Raw genomic sequence first — 21,050 nt, forward strand, 5'->3', positions numbered from 1 at the left:
GGGAATAAAAGCCTAGATTTTAGATTTGTAACTCAGTAAACTTATCCTGTTCCTATTGAAGGTCTTTTATTAAAGTAAACTCGCTGTTATTTTGTTAATGTTAACTTTGGGTTTATTTTAATAATAAGCGTTAAGACTAGTTGTGTTTATGTTGTAAAATCAAGCGACACCTATTGAATATTACATGAAATTTGGATGGATATACTTGTAATTTATCAACTTAAATAATAAGCCCTAATCATCATTGGGTTTCATAGGCAGCTTTACACATAAATCAGAAACGTTTGTTTATAATCATGAAGGTTTTTCTTCTTCAGCTGCATCCAAAACTTGTTCTTCATCACAAAACAATGCGTAAAAGATCGTTACGCAACTAAGGCTAGCGTTTCGTTTTAACAAATGATCACCTCGACTAATATGGTTCTAATATCTAATACTAGCTTTATTAATATTAGCGTTTTGGAAATTTTGAACTTCTAGACGTGACGAGCTGAATATACCACGCATTTTCAGCTTACGAACTTGTTATAAACAAACTGTCAGCTCTTTATTCTGTTCAAGATGGAGGACAAAGCTTCTGTGACAGCGAGTGCTACTTTCCCTCTAGTTAGTAACACAAAATCAGGAACGGATATACCTAAATCCTTGGAATTCTGACCTGGCTGTCTACCTCAGATGCATTAAAATGTCATTTAGAATGCAATTTTCAATGCCCTCTATAAATTTGTCCTGATTTGACATACCATTTTATTTCTTCCTCTTTATGCCGTCAGCGGAACGTATTCCGCTATTAAAACTGCGTCACTCGTATTCTGTTCCGAGTAACTATATCTTACTTTCTCTTCTTTGTATTTATTTATTATCAATTAACTTCCACACTTATTATGAAGGATAAAGGGTATACACACTTCAATAAAGGTAAAATATAAAAAAATCGTGTTAAATATTAGGCCTTTCAAATCTGATCTCGACTTTCGTTTACAAACGAGTAATAAGAACATCTCGTTAAGGACTTGCAATCAATTAGCTGCTGTGTGCCGAATATTATTCAAGACTGCAACATTATGAGGTAAGAGGGAGGTTAGGTATCTTAAATATGTGGCTTACAATCTAACGTCAGCCGATGGTTTTGTGTATAACACTATGAATGCCGAGCGGTCTCACTTATCAGTCAAGAAAAATCTGTGTAGAATAGAGAAATTATTTTAAATTGAGAGCCTCCTAACTACACTAAACTAGAAGCCCTATTTAAAGTAAAATTCTAAGTCTCTATTGAGCTTATTTGGGAAGAACGTTTTTCCAAACTAGAATAAGAGGATGTTTAACTGTGATAAGATATCACATACATTTCAGTGTCTAATCCCTAGAAATAGGTTTCATGCATTGGATTAACATTAGAGAATGATTTTTTTTTGTACTCGCTATGAGTTGTTTTGTGTATTAAGCTGATGCATTACTTTTTTACATTTTGAATATTCTTGTTGTTTAATGTTGCATGGGGGAAACTATTAATATATTTGCCCCTGCGTTCTTCAACCGCCGTGTGCCAAATTGTCAGAATCAAATAATTTTTGCTTTATATGAGGTATCTTTTTATATATCTTTTCTGCGCATGTCTTTCAGCAGTTCCTTAAGTTCTATGTTTTGAGTGTTGAGTTAGTGTTTGCTTTTCGACAATCTAAAGAATACTGTGTCCAGAACGTTGAATTCATTCTTTTTATTAGAAATATTCTTGGGTGATAAAAATAACAATAAAATTAGATGGAACTGCCTCCTGTGTTATTCTCTGATTATTTATAGCTGGTTATTTTCAGATAAGTGCTCCAGTTTCATTCTCGCACCTCCCTCCCCAAACTCTTTTCAGGATAACCGGATGTGATAGCCTCATACCAGAGGGGAAGCAGCTAATCAACATCTTCCACTGCCACATTTCGGGATACTCTAATCTGAAAATGTGATTTGACCTTCACTCTTATCATGCACCACAGTCCCAAAGGGTAGAGTGGGATTTCACGGCATAAGTCTTTGAATTCAAAGTTGGGCAAGCTAACGGCTGACCAATAGCCTGACCATATTGCTCTGAATGGAATATTTTTAAATCTTTTTACCTGTATAAGATTTACATTTGTTTAATAATTCTTGAAACAGAATGTTCCTTTAGAAAGTTTACAGGACCGACAACTTGTTTTGTGTACTTGTAAATGATGCCAGTTTTGTGGATACGTGAATAACATGTTTATGCGTTGAAATATGATTAAAAGCTGTTAATATTTGCAGGCCCAGCATGATTAGGTGGTTGAGTTACTAAAATAGTAATCCGAAGATTGTCGGTTTGAATCCCCATCGCACCAAACATACTCACCATTTCAGCCGTAAGGGTGCTATAACGTCACGGTCAATCCCACTATTCGTTGATAAAAGAGTAGCCCAAGAATTGGTGGGGGGTGGTGATGACTAGCTGCCTTCCCTCTAGTCTTACACTGCTAAATTAGGGACGGCTAGCGCAGATAGCTCTCGTGTAGCTTTGCGCGAAATTCAAAACAAAGAAACTATTAATATTTGCTTTGTTCGTTTGTTGTGAAGAGCAAAGCGACAGAATGGTTTGTCTGTCTTGTGCCCACCGTAGTGATCGAACTCTGAATTAAAGTTGTAAGACCTCAGATGCCATCGGATGTATAAACTTTTGATTTTAGTTATTTACCGTTTTCTGTATTGGTTGTCACACTGCTGGCTACATTGGCACAGACAGTATAAATAACATTTTCTTCGCTTATTCGATTGTACAGATTACTATACTGACTTCAATATGCAACTCAGTAAGTCAAGTAGCAGCTACCATATCTACAAAAAAACAGTTCGATTCAATGGCATACATCAGAACTACATTTTGATATTACTTGGCGTTTCGTAGGTACAGTTATGCCAAAGAAAATTTCTCGTTTAGAAAATATATATGTAGCAACCCTTTCCGACTCAAAATATTTATATACTCAAATAATAAACATATATTAATATTGGGAATTTAAAATTTCTCTGATCAGAATATCCCTTAAATTTAATGGCGTTGTAACATAATGTAATGTGAATCAAGATCAGGACAATCCAGAAAAATAACTATTACATATTAAAATCCAGTCATGGTAAGCAAAGTGTAGCGTCCTATAACAATTGAAAATCAGTGGCAAAAGCAGTCTACGTATCCAAGGCTACAGTAAGTGATATAATCAAGAAGGATGCCACTCTAGAAACGAGGCTAATAGGGCATGTTTTCATCAAAATAACACTTCCAGTCATAACCCCCTTTTCAACCATTCCATACCCTAAGCAGATAGAGAATGTAACAGGTGTTTTTAAGATGCACTCTTTGTTTCTTTGTTTGAAATTAAGCACAAAGCTACATTATACGCTGTCTGTGCTGTGCCCACCACGGGTATCGAAACCCAGTTTTTAGCAGTCTGAGTCCGCAGTATTGTGGTCAGTCTTTGAGTCCTTACCCCAAAAAGGACATTGAACTGTGGGAAAGGGTTAAAAGGAGAGATAATAGAATGATACCTAGGAAGGAAAGGTTATCATACGAGGATAAGTTAATTTCTCGTAATTCGTTTTTTCTTGAATTATTTTTGTTTGTTTGTTTGTTTGTTTTTGAGTTTCGCACAAAGCTACACGAGGGCTATCTGCGCTAGCCATCCCTAATTTAGCAGTGTAAGACTAGAGGGAAGGCAGTTAGTCATCACCACCCACCGCCAACTCTTGAGCTACTCTTTTACCAACGAATAGGACCCGGCATGGCCAAGCATGTTAAGGCGTGCGACTCGTAATCTGAGGGTCGCGGGTTCGCATCCCCATCGCGTCAAACATGCTCGCCCTTTTAGCCGTGGGGGCGTTATAATTTGACGGTCAATCCCACTATTCGTTGGTAAAAGAGTAGTCCAATAGTTGGCGGTCGGCGGTGATGACTAACTGCTTTCCCTAGATCTAAAACTAGCAAAGAATTTGTAGGATCTGCCTGAGTGCACAGTTACAGCATACACTTCTTTCCTTATTTTTCAAAGCAGAAGGATTTGGAGACACTATTGGATGAAAGTCAAACATAATGTGCTCCAGACTCTAGTAACACTATGGAGTACATATCTATCTTTAACTCTTATGAACAGAAATAATATTTGTAATTTGATTGTTTTTGTTAGCCCAATTCTAGAATATGCATACTGAAATTCAGACATGATGTATTAAAACATTATCAGTTTATTATTATATCTTTGACCTCATTACTACGTTTTCTTTAAAAATTTGTTTTCTCCGTATTATTCACTATTATGTTAAAATACTTGTGCAAAATTATTTTTATATTAGCAGTTTATTACTTATAAACATTATTTTGCATTGTTAGCTTATTATATGGATTTTAAACTAACATAAGACTCCCAAATTACACAAACTTTTTGAGATATTATTGGGATTACAATGAATAATATCCTAAAGTGCAGAGAGAGGCTCCGCATGGCCAATGATGTTGAAAATGAACACAAAATTGATGATACCCTGACTGCTGACAGGCACAGCAGCATGTAATCCAACTTGTTACCTCCTCTTCTGATTCCTAGATTCCTAGCACGCAGTAAATTTGGAATAAAATAGTTGCCTAAGACGGCTAGCGCAGATAGCCCTCATGTAGCTTTGCACAAAATCCAAAACAAACCAAACCAATCCTCAAGGGCAAATAACTAATTCTTTCATTATAGGTTTTAGTTTTCTCAAGCGTTACTTTATGATATTACGTATGGTTAGTCAGTTTATTATATATAATTAGCTTCGTTAAATTATAATTAAGGTTTAAGTTTTGATTTATGTAGTTAATTTACTCTTCATGAGAAATTAATAAAGTGCTAAAATTATACCGTAGCTAAACCTGAGAAATCATTAATTAGCAGTTATCATAGCGTCTGTTTTTGACTTTTTTACAATAATTCTTGGATCATTATGAAGATCAAAAAATTCTAAGAGAAACCATGAAATGTCATTTATATATGTTTCATGCATGAACACCTAACATACACACAGACATATGTGTGTCTTTATATATTATGTGGCTCACTGATTAAACTATACTTCGAATTCATAATCACGTGAGTGTAAAAAACAATACACCTGGTAAAGAAGTAAAAAGTGGAAGGTATATCATTGAAAATGGATCTGATAGTTAAAGTACAATTTCCAACACAATCTATTTTAAATCATTCTTTAGTGTTTCTGTAAGTAACGAACACAAGGCAGTCATGAAAAACATATGTGTAGCAAAATATGATATTTTCAGAAAATCTGTTTGCTAATGTAATTCCCCTAAAATGTTTTCTTTATCATCCTAACTTAAATGTGTTTACAGCAACGATTAATTATCTATGAGGCCCGCCATGGCCAGGTGGCTAAACCACTCGACTGTGTAATCTGAGGGTCGCGGGTTCGAATCTCCGTCACACCAAACATGCTCGCCCTTTCAGCCGTGGGGGCTTTATAATGTGACGGTCAATCCTGCTATTCGTTGGTAAAAGAGTAGCCCAATAGTTGGCGGTCGGCGGTGATGACTAGCTGCTTTCCCTTTTGTCTCACACTGCTAAATTAGGGGCGGCTAGCGTAGACAGCCCTTCGTGTACCTTTGCTCGAAATTCAAAACAAACCAAACTAAGTATCTGTGGCCGAACTTACGTCAGTTTACGGTAACAATTCAACTGTGAACAAACTAATATTTGGTATTGATACTTTACGTTTTATAGTGAAACGAAAATAATTAAATTATATTTATCGTTGTATCCCAGCCGACTGGAACAGCTCTGGATGGAGTGAAACGTGACGTTGACAAAGGATATGACGATTACAGTGTGGTTGGAATAGTTATTATATTTCCTTCTAATTCTTGAAAACCTCTAAGTTGTTAGACTAAGACGGTGATGTCAAAATATAACAGGCCTAACGTTAATCTTATAATATTATTAAATACAATCATACTTCGCTAGATTGTAAAAGATGTTAACACCTTAAAAACACTTAAAGATAATTTGGTCATCGGTTTTTTGTTCTGTGCCAACAATTAGAGTATCGACAATCAAACCAACATTAATCTGTTTGATACTTAAGGTGTCAATAATCAAATTAACGTTAATTTCTGGTGTTTTATACTTAAGGTATTAATAATCAAACTAACGTTAATTTCTGGTGTTTTATACTTAAGGTATTAATAATCAAACTAACGTTAATTTCTGGTGTTTTATACTTAAGGTATTAATAATCAAACTAATGTTAATTTCTGGTGTTTTATACTTAAGGTATTAATAATCAAACTAACGTTAATTTCTGGTGTTTTATACTTAAGGTATTAATAATCAAACTAACGTTAATTTCTGGTGTTTTATACTTAAGGTATTAATAATCAAACTAACGTTAATTTCTCGTGGCGGTGGGTGGTGATGACTAGCTGCCTTCCCTCTAGTCTTACACTACTAAATTAGGGACGGCTCGGTGCAGTGGGCTACCAACCTACTCACTTAAATACCTGTTGAAGAATCCGCAAACGATTGCGGCCCTATGTTCCTTGATGGAATCTAATGGTGATAACTAACTAACTAACTAACTAATCAAACTAACGTTAATTTCTTGTGTTTTATACTTAAGGTATTAATAATCAAACTAAAGTTAATTTCTTGTGTTTTATACTTAAGGTATTAATAATCAAACTAGCGTTAATTTCTTGTGTTTTATACTTAAGGTATCAACGGTCAAGTTAATGATCTTACATCAATGAAGTCAGTAGTGTATTCATGATGAGAATACGAAAGTTAAAATGTGAACAAACTGCTTTTCATAGTTAACAGAAACTCACTCTGTACAAAGCATTTGGTGAGTTACGATTGATTGTTGGTATTATTATTATAACCTCGTTATTAGGTTTGGTTTGAATTTCACGCAAAGTTACACGAGTGCTATTTAAGCTAGTCATCCCTAATTTTGCAGCGCAAGACTATAGACAAGGCAGTTAATAATCACCACCCACCGCCAAGTCTTGGGCTACTCTTTTTACCAACGATTAGTGTGACTGCTTGTCACACTCAAAATGCCACCACAGTTGAAAAGGAAAATATGTTTGGTGTGAAGAGGATTCGAATCAGCTATCCTCAGATTACAAGTTGAGCACCCTAACCGTTCCTCCAAAGGTTTTGAAGTATATTTCTAGCTTTAGAACAAACATTGTTTATAAGTGACTGGAATTTCGTGATAAAAACATGATGGTTTTATTAAAAGTAAAACTACTGCATTTATAACTAGTCAGCTTGAGGTTTGAAATAAGACTCAAATTTTAATAACAATCTTTAAACACATCAACGAGTTTAAAATTTAGATTACAAATTCTACAACAAAATCATAAAATGGACGAATGGCAAGAAAAACAACTTCCATGAAAATAAGTAATAATTAATGAGTAATAGAATACGTTCATGGAAATAAACACAATACCTTATACACTTTATAAGTATAGAAAACAAATAAACATATGAGAGATTCAACAAAAGGTAAAACTATCTTTTTAATATCGGCATAGTTTTTGGATTTATTAATCTAATGTAAAGATATTTACTGTATGAAGTATAGCTTACCGTACAGTGTTTCCTTTGGTGGCAGGTAAAATCTCGTATTCGGAATCATCTGGCAGATCAAACGTAACACTGAAGTAATCTTGATTTGATATCTGCACACACACACAAAACAAACCATAAGATATCTTAACCAGCTACTAAGTGAAAGAACTAATGAATATCTGATAGTATAACTAAAAATTGTATGTGTAACAAGATCTTGAGTCTCTTAAATATTGTATTGTATTCATTAAACTTTTTCTTTATTACCGACTGACTGTACCTGTATGGCAACAGAATTATGGAGTATTATATATCAAGATTATTGTTTTAATTCAATGAACTGTTGCGTATTTGGCTTAACTTCTTTCTAATGACGTTAACGGTTTTTGAATTTATCTGTAAGGATACTAGAACGAGGACATAAGAACATTATTACCGCAGATAATTTTAACATTGTTTTCACTTTCATATATTTTGAGCCCTCGAGTAGCTTTGCGCGAGGCACGGCATCCCCATCGCGCCAAACATGATCGCCCTTTCAGCCGTGGGGGCGTTATAATGTAACGGTCAATCCTACTATTCGTTCGTAAAAGAGTAGCCCAAGAGTTGGCGGTGGGTGGTGATGACTGGCTGCCTTCCCTCTAGTCTTACACTGCTAAATTAGGGACGGCTAGCACAGATAGCCTTCGAATAGCTTTGTGCGAAATTCAAAAACAAAACAAACAAAACAAGCTTTGCGCGAAATTCAAAACAAACAAACAAGAACAGTAAGGCTTGAAGCTGAAAGAGTTAGATGAACCGAAATACTCACACAAGAATCTGAGTTAAGAAATGGCAGACATGATGAATGAAAAAGGCAGCTGCATCAAGATGTGTGAGAGAAACTGAAGGCGAAAAGAGAAAGGGAGAGAAAAAGGCAGAGATTACGTTTCTCATCAGTGTAATTATGAATGTGGTATATCAAGGAGTTTCAATTTAGATCGTGAAATTTTTATTTAAAGATAAAAATTAAAATGTTACGAAAACTGAATTTTTGGAGTAAATGTTTTTAAAAGAAATTTCCTCGTGTTTTTTTTTTAAATACCTACGTCAAGTAATTTGGACATTGTTCATAGAACTGGTAATTCAGTCAGTTTTAATCACTGTTACTGTTTCTTCCTCGCCTCAATTCTTGTGTGTTCAAGTACAAGAAGAGACCTGCGCATAAAGAACAAGTCAGCCATTGTTTCTAAACACAAATTGGACACAACACGTGATGTGTATACAACACCTAAAATACTTCGATACAACTGAAAACATCATTTTTATGTGAAACGATTTACTTGGAACGATATGATTTACCACATTATTACAAAAACTCGGTCAGTACTTACGCTTCTTCTGCTATCTTCTGTTTCTTATGAAACTAAATAACGTCTATCTTTAGAGCTAATCGACACAATACTAGATTTCATTTATAACTTGCATTGTGTGTCGCAATAATTTGTTACGAAAACAGGCCATGACAAATGGGTTATCATTGTTCGAAAATTGCAACAAGATTATCTTACAATCACGTCTTTAAATACCAGAACTACTTGCTTTATACATACAGCAGTGCCTTTATTCAATGTTTGGAATTTACTTTAGCGACCTTTGCAAATCAGCTTTGTGTGTTCGAAATTGCGCAATAAACAAAGAAATCTATTAAACAATGAAAACCGTCAAAATAAATTTCCTCGGTAAAAATCAATAATGTCATTGCTACGTATCAGTTGTTTTTTATTTGACTGAATTACTGAAAGCTAAATATAGGATATTTTCAAATAAAAATCCTTACTTATTATGGTTTGAACATCGCGCAAGGACACATAAGGACTATCTGAGCTAGCTGTTCAAACTTTAGCAGTGATACATTGCAGGGAAGGCAGCTAATCAACACTACTCGCCGCCAGTCAATGGGCTACTTTTTTACTAACGAATAATAGGACTGACCTTCATATCAATATACCCCTACGGATGAAAGGGCGAGCATATTCGGTAACGAGGATTCGAACTTGAGACCCTGAGATTGTGAGTCGAGAGCCCTCACCACCAGGTGTTACTTGTTATGATGAGAATTGTTAACTACCAATAAAAAAAAAAAAGTTATTTTTCTATACAGTATAAAAAGAACGTTTATTTAGTTTCTGGTAACTATGACAACATTTATAGTTTATTCCCTGAAAAACAAGTAAGTTGTTTTAAATGACTTTTTTTTTTTACAAAATAACAGATCAGTAGGGCAATATATCCATTGTTTCACCTACATAGAAACGAAATTGATGAGAAAAAAGCAGTATAAATCTGCCGACCAGTGTTTTATAGCAAACGTATAAATCTGTGTATCAAAACGTTCCACCAAAAGGTTACCAAGAGCCCTATTTATTCAGCCAGATGTATGTAGTCTGAGAGATGTCGGGTTTAAAAGAAGGGAACAAAGCTGGTGCAGACAACCTTTCAGTAAATTTGCGCGAATATCCGAAAAACTAAAACGGAAAACAACTGCCAATATTTACAACACAGTATTAGATGTGTGTTAAACGTATATTTAAGTTAGCTTAAACTTTAACGTAAAAACAATCTGTAAGGCTTGGTGAATAAGTTACTAAACTAGCAATTCGCGTGTTGTGGGATCTAAATCTGTCACCAAACATGCTCTTTCTGTCAGTCATTGTGTTATAATGTAATGATAAATTACATTATTCGATGAAAAAAGAGTAGCCTAAAAGTTTGTGGGTAGCATTGTTTACTCGCTACCTATCTTCTAGTCTATCCCTTCGAAACTAGGGGTGGCTAACGCAGCTGGTGGCCAAGTATATTTGAATAAAATTCAACAAAGAAACAAAATATCTGACAATCATATACACATTTAGCTTACATCTTTACATGTATATATGCTTCGCTAACTTCTCTCAGAGATATAGAGTTAGCAGAGCTAAATGTGGCAGACAAATTCGGATGGCCCTGTAATATTCTTACCTGCACGGTGTGGCTTCTACCAAAGAGAACAAGGAGGTGTTAAATTGCTCCAGAAAGATACGTTCAGGCACAATAAGGGTCTAAGAGTGAATCTGGCACTTGATTGTGCGTATCTGGTCCCACCATCGGAATACTAGAGGAGCCAGATTTGTCGTTTCAGCCAGGAATCTGCCAGAATCTGCAATTACGATCTAATGTCCTGCTATTACGTTGGATATTTGTTTTATTGGCGTTGTTACATGCAGATTATTATGTAGAAAATAACTTTGTACCATTGTGCTGACACAGTTTTGGAACTAGTATCAAATTTGGCAGGCGCATCTGTACCATAACCTCCTGTGAAGGGACGGATGCTTAGAACGCACACAGAAGGTCACCCAAGCATAATGGGGGTCTAGGCGAATATTTTAAGGGTCGCCGAATCCGTATGTGTAATAAATAGGTGGCGCTTTGTTTAAAATGTTATTCATATTGCTATCCACAAGCTAGCGGAACGAAACTTGGCATGCAAGGCCAAAGTATGAGGGCGAATGCTTTAACGTTTCGTTTCCAGTCCGTATATTCTTTGAGGTAGCTGTAGAACTGATTATGAAGAAGCCTCAAACATTAAGTCTTTGAACCTTACAAAAAGAAAGATATTGAAAACTAATGTATATTGAAGCAATTAGGTTTAAAAGCATACATTTTTTCAAATATAAAACCGTGTTATTTAAATAGTTTCTGACAACCATGATAGTATGCAAGATTTATTGTTAGAAAAAACAACAATAGTAGTACTATATTTCCGGCGATAGTGTATATCAAAAAACTTGTAATTTAATACGATTACAGTTACTTATACATTGTTTTACAAACACAATTGAAATTTCACTTTTCTATAAAAAAATTTAGAATACATCTATAATAGAATATATTCATGTATTTTTTTCTATATTTTCATGTAGATATTCAACACTTCTACGCAGTGACATCCTTATACACTGGATGTCAGAACATCATTAATATGCACTACTCCTTTGTTTGGGTAAAGGTTACTTGCGGTAACTGCTGGCTCATTGAACACATGTCAGTTTGCCCTTCTATCTACTTTCTGGGACAATTTGTTTCTGAATTTCGCCCAAAGCTACATGAAGGCTATCTGCGCCAGCCGTCCCTACTTTAGTAGTGTAAGACTAGTGGGAAGGCAGCTACCCATCACCACCCACCGACAACTCTTGGGCTACTCTTTTACCAACGAATAGTGGGTTTGACCGTCACATTATAACGCCCCCACGGCTGAAAGGACGAGCATGTTTGGTGCGACGTGGATTCGAACCCGCAACCCTAAGATTACAAATTAAGTGCCTTAACCACCTGGCTATGTTCTGGGACTGAGCAAATCCACCTCAGCAGCTGACAAAGATCCTTGTACGTGTCGGTATGAGTTGGGGTTTGTCACTTGGAATAGTCATTTACGTTGTAATCCAAGAATTACGAGATTCCGCACTAAGCCTCACTTGTTTCACTTAAAATCATTTTCCAGGTTCAGCAGTCATTGTAGGCATTCTGAGAAAGTCAGTAAGTGAAGCAAATACACAGATCATATTTCCAGTTTTTTTTTCCTTTGATACCCATGTTACACTTCTCATTTCCATAACAGCTTTTATAGAGAACTGCTGGATATCTGTTTTAGACAGCTCAAATTACCACACAACATGTTAAGTTTATGACACATTTGTATGCTATAATTTCTTTACTGAGCAAACAAAAACAATTAATACTTATTTTATTCTACATTTCATAAGCTTTCGTAATTGTTATAAAGCAGCCAAAGACGCAAGAGCACGTGACTTTTGAAAGGTAGTTTAAGGTTTTCTTTTCAGTAATTTCAATTTTTTATGCTATTTATTTTCATGAATCAATAATAAAAATTAAAACATTTCTTTGTTTGGCAATAGAGTACTTAACTGCTAAAATACATGCTGATCTTCAACATTCATTAAACCGAAATGACGCTTGATTACTCTCTAGTCCTGAAAAAAAACATCCAATTCATCGGATTTTTGTGTCGCTTATCTTTATGGGAAAAATTGTAACTTTAAGCCGACCTGAAAGCAAGGCTATTTAATAAAATTCGATATACGTTAAATACTGTTAGTTGCGAAAGAAAATAATTTTTTTCATCTTTCGAGCATAAAAGATAAGTGAAGTCACATTCGAAAAATTTGACACGAAAAAAGAGAAATTCATAGAATAATATACAAGTAGTATAAAAGAAATCATGAAAGGGAACGTTGTTCTACAAAGGTTAAAAATAGCAAAATAAATTTGCACTTTATGATAATAAGTAACGATAGAGGAGACATTAGATTACATAGGCCTGCGAGTTTAACCTTCATAAAATTTGTTTTGGTTTTAATAATGGTTTTTCCATAATTCAGCTATTCCAATTTCGAAAATAATATTCATTTTTTCTATCACCTAAGAGTTTTTTTTATTTAAATCGGGAAAAGAAAATAAACTCTTATTTAGATGAAATTATTAATCTGTTTACCACAATGAACATTTTTTATTATAATGTTTGTTATGTTTGGGCTCTACAACGATCTATAACATTCTCACGTCGCGTTTGGCCCAGAGAAATCTATAGCCAATAGTTGTCAACATTTTAAACATAACAAAATGAGACCTGGTTTTAATGAAAATTATTCACTTATGTAAAAGTATATAGGACAGTTTGTTTGTACGTGATGGAGAAACATGGGTGTCATTTTCGGATTCAGCGTACATGAATTACTGTAGAACATATACAAATTTTAAGATTGTAATAATATCGCGGGCCTGTGTAATTTATTGATATTTTAACAGTCCTATAAAAGACCTACTTGTTAAGTCACTAGTTATGCCTAACCTGTGCTTTGTATTATAAAATATTCATAATGGTTATAAGATAATTATTCATATTATGGAAAATTAAAGACAATTTGTAGGTATACGTAGAGTAAAAGTATCCAGATTGTTACACTTTAATAAAACCTTCCTTGGTTTTAGAACTAACGGAGTAAACACAGCTAATCATTTCAAATATCAAATTAATATAACTATGATCCGTAACAACAACAAAAAAGGTCAAAACATGAGACTTGTAGATGATACAAATGTGGCAAAAAGGGATAAAAAGTGTTTTTCTAAAAGAAATATTTTGAAAATACAATTTATAACATTACTAAAGTGTATCCACATACAAACTATAGCTGATGAAATTATCAGTGTACATGCTATGTTATCTCCTGGAACCACCTTTTCTCCAAGACATTTGAAGTTGTTAAAGCGTTGAAAGTGAGAAACTTAAATGTGTCAGACGTGTAGTGTAGATAATGCATGTTAATACTGATGATACTTCATTCTTTCTTTTCTATGTTATTAAGACTAAAATTATCAGAAAGGTAGCGTAAATAATACATGTTAGTACTAATTATATTTCAGTTTCTTTTCTGTGTTATTATGACTAGAATTATCAGACGCGTAGTGTAACTAATCCATGCTAATACTGATTATATTTCAGTTTCTTTTCTGTGTTATTATGACTAGAATTATCAGACGCGTAGTGTAACTAATGCATGTTAATACTGATTATATTTCAGTTTCTTTTCTGTGTTATTATGACTAGAATTATCAGACGCGTAGTGTAACTAATGCATGTTAATACTGATTATATTTCAGTTTCTTTCTGTGTTATTATGACTAGAATTATCAGACGCGTAGTGTAACTAATGCATGTTAATACTGATTATATTTCAGTTTCTTTTCTGTGTTATTATGACTAGAATTATCAGACGCGTAGTGTAACTAATGCATGTTAATACTGATTATATTTCAGTTTCTTTTCTGTGTTATTATGACTAGAATTATCAGACGCGTAGTGTAACAAATGCATGTTAGTACTGCTTATATTTCAGTTTCTTTTCTGTGTTATTATAACTAGAATTATCAGACGGGTAGTGTAACTAATACATGTTAATACTGATGATACTTGATTGTTTTTTTTCTCTGTTATTATGACTAAAATTGTCAGAAGGATATGTAAATAATGCATGTTACTCTCGGTGGAACTTTAGTATGTGTTTTCTTATAGCAAAGCCACATCGGGATATCTGCTGTGTCCACCGATGGGAATCGAATTCCTGTTTTTAGTGTTGTAAATCCAAAGACTTTCCGCTGTCCCAGCGTGGGACGGAACTTTAATATTTTGTTTATGTGTTATTATGATTTAACGTAATAAATGGGAAGAATAGACAACGCATGACATATATTCAATATTTTCTCTCTGTGTCGTTGCGGGAAACATTCTTCACAGCTGGGAGTTAACGTTGTTTGGTACAGAGTTTATTGATTTTGAATAAGTTTACTTTAAAGAGTACAACGACAGCTTTATAGAACGCTTACTGATTTAGATTAAGTTAACTATTTTAATTTATGTATATTGTATTAAAACTACATTTAATATTTAGGCTATTCTGCTCCTCCTTTAGAGTGTTTGCCAATTTATTAGAATATACTAAAATGTACACATATATACACTGCCTTACACCTTTAGAAAATATTTGTACTTTTACAGTATATCTAAATCTTTAAAAACGCGAATTGTTTTAACGAACATGTACTATTTCAGACTATGTCTACTATACTTTCGAGAACGTGTATTTTTTTAAATAGATTTGCTACTTTAAATAATATGCACCGTTTTTAGAGTAAGTCTACCATTTTACAGGATGTAATTTGTTGTAAGTTATGCCTATTATTTTACAGTATGACAATTATTTTAGTCGAAGCGTATAGTTTGGCATTTATACTGCCTTGAATATGTTATACTGTTTTATAATATGTCTAGTGCTTTAGTGAATGCATATTTCTTTAGTGTACGTCTGCAGTTTTATATTGTTTTTGTCGGGCCTTTACATCTTTCAACATTCCATAATGTGTTTTAGTTTAAAATAAGTGTGCAGCTTTAAAGAACGTACTCTGTTCCAGTACCTCTATTACTCTATAGAACTTGTATTGTTTTAGGGCATTTATATTGTTTTACAATATGTATAAATGCTTAGAGAATGTGTATTATTTTAACGTATCTCTACAGCTTCATATAAAAGACAATGTTTAAGATTATCTCTACAGCTTCATATAAAAGACATTGTTTAAGAGTATCTCTACAGCTTCATATAAAAGACATTGTTTAAGAGTATCTCTACAGCTTCATATAAAAGACATTGTTTAAGAGTATAAAAGACATTGTTGTAAGAGTCTCCACAGCTTCATATAAAAGACAAAGACATTGTTTAAGAGTATATTTACAGCTTCATATAAAAGACATTGTTGTAAGAGTACCTCCACAGCTTCATACAAAAGACATTGTTTAAGAGCACTACAGCTTCATATAAAAGACATTGTTTAAGAGTATATTTACAGCTTCATATAAAATACATTGTTTATGAGTATGTATACAGCTTTTGAAAAAGTGTATTGTTTTAAAATGCATCTATAGCCTTCAGCTATCGAGAAAGTGTATTGTTTAAGAGTACATTTACTGGTCTACAGTTCTATAATATATGTGGTGTAATAAAGTATACCTGCAGTGTTATTGTGAGATAAACACCGGGAATAATTACACCTAGTTATCTTAAAGTAATAAGTGTCACAGATCACAAACAACAATTTCAAAATAAAATATATATATATGAATACACATACAGTTAAAATTATGCTATGAAATAAATATATGTCATGTTACTTTACGACACGTATTATGCATATTATACTTCCATATCAATGAATGTAATGCAACAAAACGTATTTACTGGCCATCTTTTCTCTCCTCCCAAAAAAACCCAACAACAACAGTTAATATGATTTTTGTTTTAATTTCATTATCAATAGTGTAATATCCACTCTCCCTCAGTCCATATTAATATCACATCAAACATTTCCATTAAAGGGTTTGTTGTTATTTTATATTCTAGGACTTAAGAATAATTCTTCATATTTGAAATATCTTATTCCAGAACTTTAAGCTATAAAAAATTAGTAAATAATATTTACGAGTATTTCTTATTTATAAAATAATAACAGCTCTGGTTACGCTTTATCCTCCCAGCAATAATTCATATAATTTTCACACTTCATGGTTTGATTTGTTTGTTTTGGAATTTCGCACAAAGCTACTCGAGGGCTATCTGTGCTCGCCGTCCCTAATTTAGCAGTGTAAGAATAGAGGGAAGGCAGCTAGTCATCACCACCCACCGCCAACTCTTGGGATACTCTTTTACCAACGAATAGTGGGATTGATCGTCACTTTATAACGCCCCCACGGCTGGGAGGGCGAGCATGTTTGGCGCGACGGGGATGCGAACCCGCGACCCTCAGATTAAGAGTCGCACGCCTTAACGCGCTTGGCCATGCCGGGCCCATGGTTTGGTTTGTTTTGAATTTCGTGCAAAGCTACACGAGGGCTATCGGCGCTAGCCGTCCCTAATTTAGCAGCGTAAGACTAGAGAGAAGGCAGCTAGTCATCACCACCTACAGCCAACGAATAGTGGGATTGACCGTCCATATATAGCGCCCTCACGGCTGAAAGGGCGAGCATATTTGGTATGACGTGGATCCGAACCTGCGGATTACGAGTCGAGGTGTCTCAACCACCTGGCCATACAGGGCCTGACACTTGATGTTTTGATGTTTCGAGTTACTTGTTGAATGCTATATACTTCATTACATTGAGGTCGTTTTAGTTATCCTTTCTGCACATATTTTCTTCGTTGTATTTTTTAACTTACTCAATTTTCTATTTATAAATACATAAAAAGGTTCGTTTTATATAACCTTAAATGTTCACTGTTATCTACTTTTTATATTTCGAAATCGAGTATACTTACGTTAAGTGTGAAAATAAAATCTAACTCAGTATTATCTTTATAGATTAGCATGTTTTTATTTATTGTAAGTTTTTAATACACACATTTTATTTCTACAACATATCCTCCATCCTCTATGTTAGGATTTGGAAATCTTTAATAACATAGTAATAAAATTTAGGGACTTTCAAATAATCTAAATATTTATCTTCATTTAGTACATGCATGTGTGTATGTATGCGCGCGCGCACAGATATAAAATGTATTATATATATATATATACAGATTTTTGAGGTTTAAAATATTCTATTATTTGTATCTTATTAAATAATCTAAGATCTCGACATTTTCAAGTCGGCATATATTTCTATTGTTTTTGCCCCGCAAATGAAAAAAATATATAAATTCATTTTATCTTCGTCATAGCTAAAGCGCATGCTCAGAATATTCAATAAATTACTTTTCTACCCAACATTTCCAAACAAAAAACATCCTGTTTTAGTGAATTTATTTTTAATTCAAAAACATAACATAGTATTTTATAAACCTTAAACAAATTCCGCATTCAGACATACTATTTTTATATTGTTATCAAACTGAATATATTTTTGAGTTTTCTCAAATATAAGTAGTTTAAAATTACTTGACGATAACAAATAAAACAGGGGATTAAATTTTTTGGGCTAATGTTCCTTTCTCGATTTTTTTTTTATTTAGGAGCAACAAAGACTTTAAATTCATTGCAACTTTTTAATTTTCTAATCATATGAGTTTGTATTACACATCTTGTAATCTATTCTACTTGGTCTAAATTAACATATTTTGTCGAAAACCTACAAATATAGTTTGATTGTTTTATAGTAAAGCACAAAACTACACAAAGGGCGGCCTGTGCTCTTCCCACCCGGTTTCTAGCGGTACAATTCCATAGACATATAGCTGTGTCTAGAAAAATAGACTTTGAAGATTTTTTGTTTGTTTAGAAGTAAGCACAATGGCACACAATGAGGTATCGAACCCTGTTTTTAGCGGTGTGAGCCCGCAGACATTATGTCATATTCATAAGTAAATAAATGGATCCTCATTTTTTATGTATTTGTTGCCTTCGCCAGTTTCTAAACTCGTTTTTCAGGAAATCGCTCAATTGTCCTTTCTTTTTTAAGCATAACTTACTAAAACACAAAACTGAATAATTTCAATGTTTCTTAAAACTCTCAAATCCTTTCACTATGTAATGTATTTTATTCTTATTACAACTTTTCATCGTAATAAAATTTTATTTTTCTTGAAACAATGCACCTTTCTGTTTTTCAGTAAACTTACCAATGAGTCAGGAGGAAGCAAAAAGTACTTTTTGTTTACACAAACCTACACAATCGGGTACCTAGGTTCTGGGCCACGGCATGGCCAAGCGGGTTAAGGCGTTCGAATCGTAATTCGAGAGTGGCAGGTCCGAATCCCCATCGCACCAAACATGCTCGCCCTTTCACCAGTGGGGATGTTATAATGTGAAATTTAAAAACAAACCATCAATTAAACCTCCATTAGCACACACAAAAAAACAGCTAATTAATGTACATAGTTTTGACCGTACAAATATCTTTCAGCTCTTCAGGGTCAATTGGGCAATAGCCAACTGGACAACACTCAATTGTCGTGTCACCGAGTTTGCCATCGGCCCTTTCAGTTTGATGCTTATAAGTCATTAATAAATTTTTAGTCTTGTTTTTCACAATATATTTTACCTTTCTTATTATTATTCTAATGTTTAGATAGCCCCTCAAATATCCATCTAATAATTTTGTTCATATTCGGTGCCAGTGGTCCTATCATCATCATTATTTTATACACTGTAGGAAAGTCGGTTTTATTTCATTTTTTACACAAATACGTACAGTGACTTTCCTTTTAATAAGTGTGGGTGTGTCTTATAGCAAACCCGCATCGAACTATCTGCTATGTCCAGCGAGGAGAACCAAACCCTCAGCTTGTCAGTTTTTTTTTGTCAGCTTGTAAATCCGAAAACTTACCGCTGTACCAGCGGGAGATCGTCTTAATAACACAACATGATTCTAAGTTTACTAAACCAGTATATTGTTTCTTTATAAAAAAAAAATTAAAACTGTTATTGTTCCTTTCATTCTATATATTAAATACAAAAATATTCTGGTGATTAACATCCAAATAAAGAATTAATTAACGCTTTTTTTTGTTAATACTTTAGAACATTTCCACTTTGATCCAATTCTACTCATAATTGAATATTCATCACTTCATGGGTAAAAAACATATACTTAGGCCAAACACCTAACCAATAATTTATCGTCTTTCGTGAACGTGTTTCTTGTAAAACTATAATAACAAATATTAACATCTAAATGTTCAATTTTTTAAACCCAATTCAGTAATTTTCTCCTTTTTAAGTTCTTTTTGACCAGCGTACAATACTTTAGAATGTTTTTATTTCCTGGATTATTTAGCATGTTCTCTACATTCTACAATTCTTTTCAATAATTTATGTTCGTTTTGAGACCTCTCTTTTCCAGTATACAAAACACCATTAACAATTATTTCATTGTCGGGTTTAGTCGATTTTTTTTTCTGCCAAGTGTAGTTTAAAAAAATTAAATCACTAAAACACCGTTATCATTAAATTTGTAATTAAATTTATTGGAATTTTTAATTGTTACGTTAATCGAATTGAAAAGAGAATGCAGGCACGAACGCCAAAATTGCATAGTAAGGGAAAGACAGCATTCATCAAATAACACGAACAGTAATGTTGGTAGGAAAATGTTGTAGAAGCGAAACACATATCAGAAGAAATACGTAGAAGTAGTTAATCTAGAGAGACGTGTATAAAAACAAAGTATTAAAAATCCGTTCAAGCCTGGTGGAACATTAGGTTACAAAATGTTGGAGAGATAATAAAAGAACCGAAAAGTGGAGGTAAATAAGAAAAGGAAACATTACATAAAAAATCACTTAAACAGACGGAGAAAAAATGCTAAGAATGTAAATAAGTGATATTAAATCTAAATATCTTGCATTCTTTTCTTTTAAACTACGAATCTCATTGGATTTGAATACTTTCCACCCTACAGTATCTAATTCGATGAATTTCAAGGCGCATCTTCATGCTCCAACAACTTATTCTCTCCTATCTCAAGATTCTTATGACTTACTATTTTTCTCTAGAGTCTCATTAGGTCTTATCAGATGTTCCAATCTGTTGTTATAACATCTTTCACGTAGTTTTCACATGTTTCCTGTTTGCGAGGATCATTGTATTACCACAACTCTGATCCAATTATTCCTACAGTTCATGTTCTTCCTTAACAATCTCAGAATGTCCACTTCAGTTATTAATATGAAATAAGAGATAAATATGCAGAAGGTTCTTATCGACTCTAGTTAATGTTTCAAACTCTTTTTACGAAATTGGGATTTTTACTGGACATCTTTCCGTACAATACATGCAGCCATAGTTTACTTATACACACGGGTTTAAATTTTTTTTACTTTCGTTATTGTT

The 21,050-nt window shown here is 33.6% G+C and overlaps 1 protein-coding gene across 3 annotated transcripts in view; it reads right to left on the minus strand.

The window, feature by feature from the left end:
• Positions 1-21,050, minus strand: part of LOC143229700 (pleckstrin homology domain-containing family G member 5-like) — a 202,633-nt gene that overhangs the window by 59,425 nt on the left and 122,158 nt on the right. For all 3 annotated transcript variants that reach the window (XM_076462414.1, XM_076462412.1, XM_076462413.1), the window contains one exon: positions 7,647-7,738. In XM_076462414.1, the coding sequence (XP_076318529.1) occupies positions 7,647-7,738 (92 nt within the window). The remainder of the gene's footprint in view (positions 1-7,646; positions 7,739-21,050) is intronic.

Source organism: Tachypleus tridentatus, chromosome 10, assembly GCF_004210375.1.
Source record: "Tachypleus tridentatus isolate NWPU-2018 chromosome 10, ASM421037v1, whole genome shotgun sequence".
NCBI lineage: Eukaryota > Metazoa > Arthropoda > Merostomata > Xiphosura > Limulidae > Tachypleus > Tachypleus tridentatus.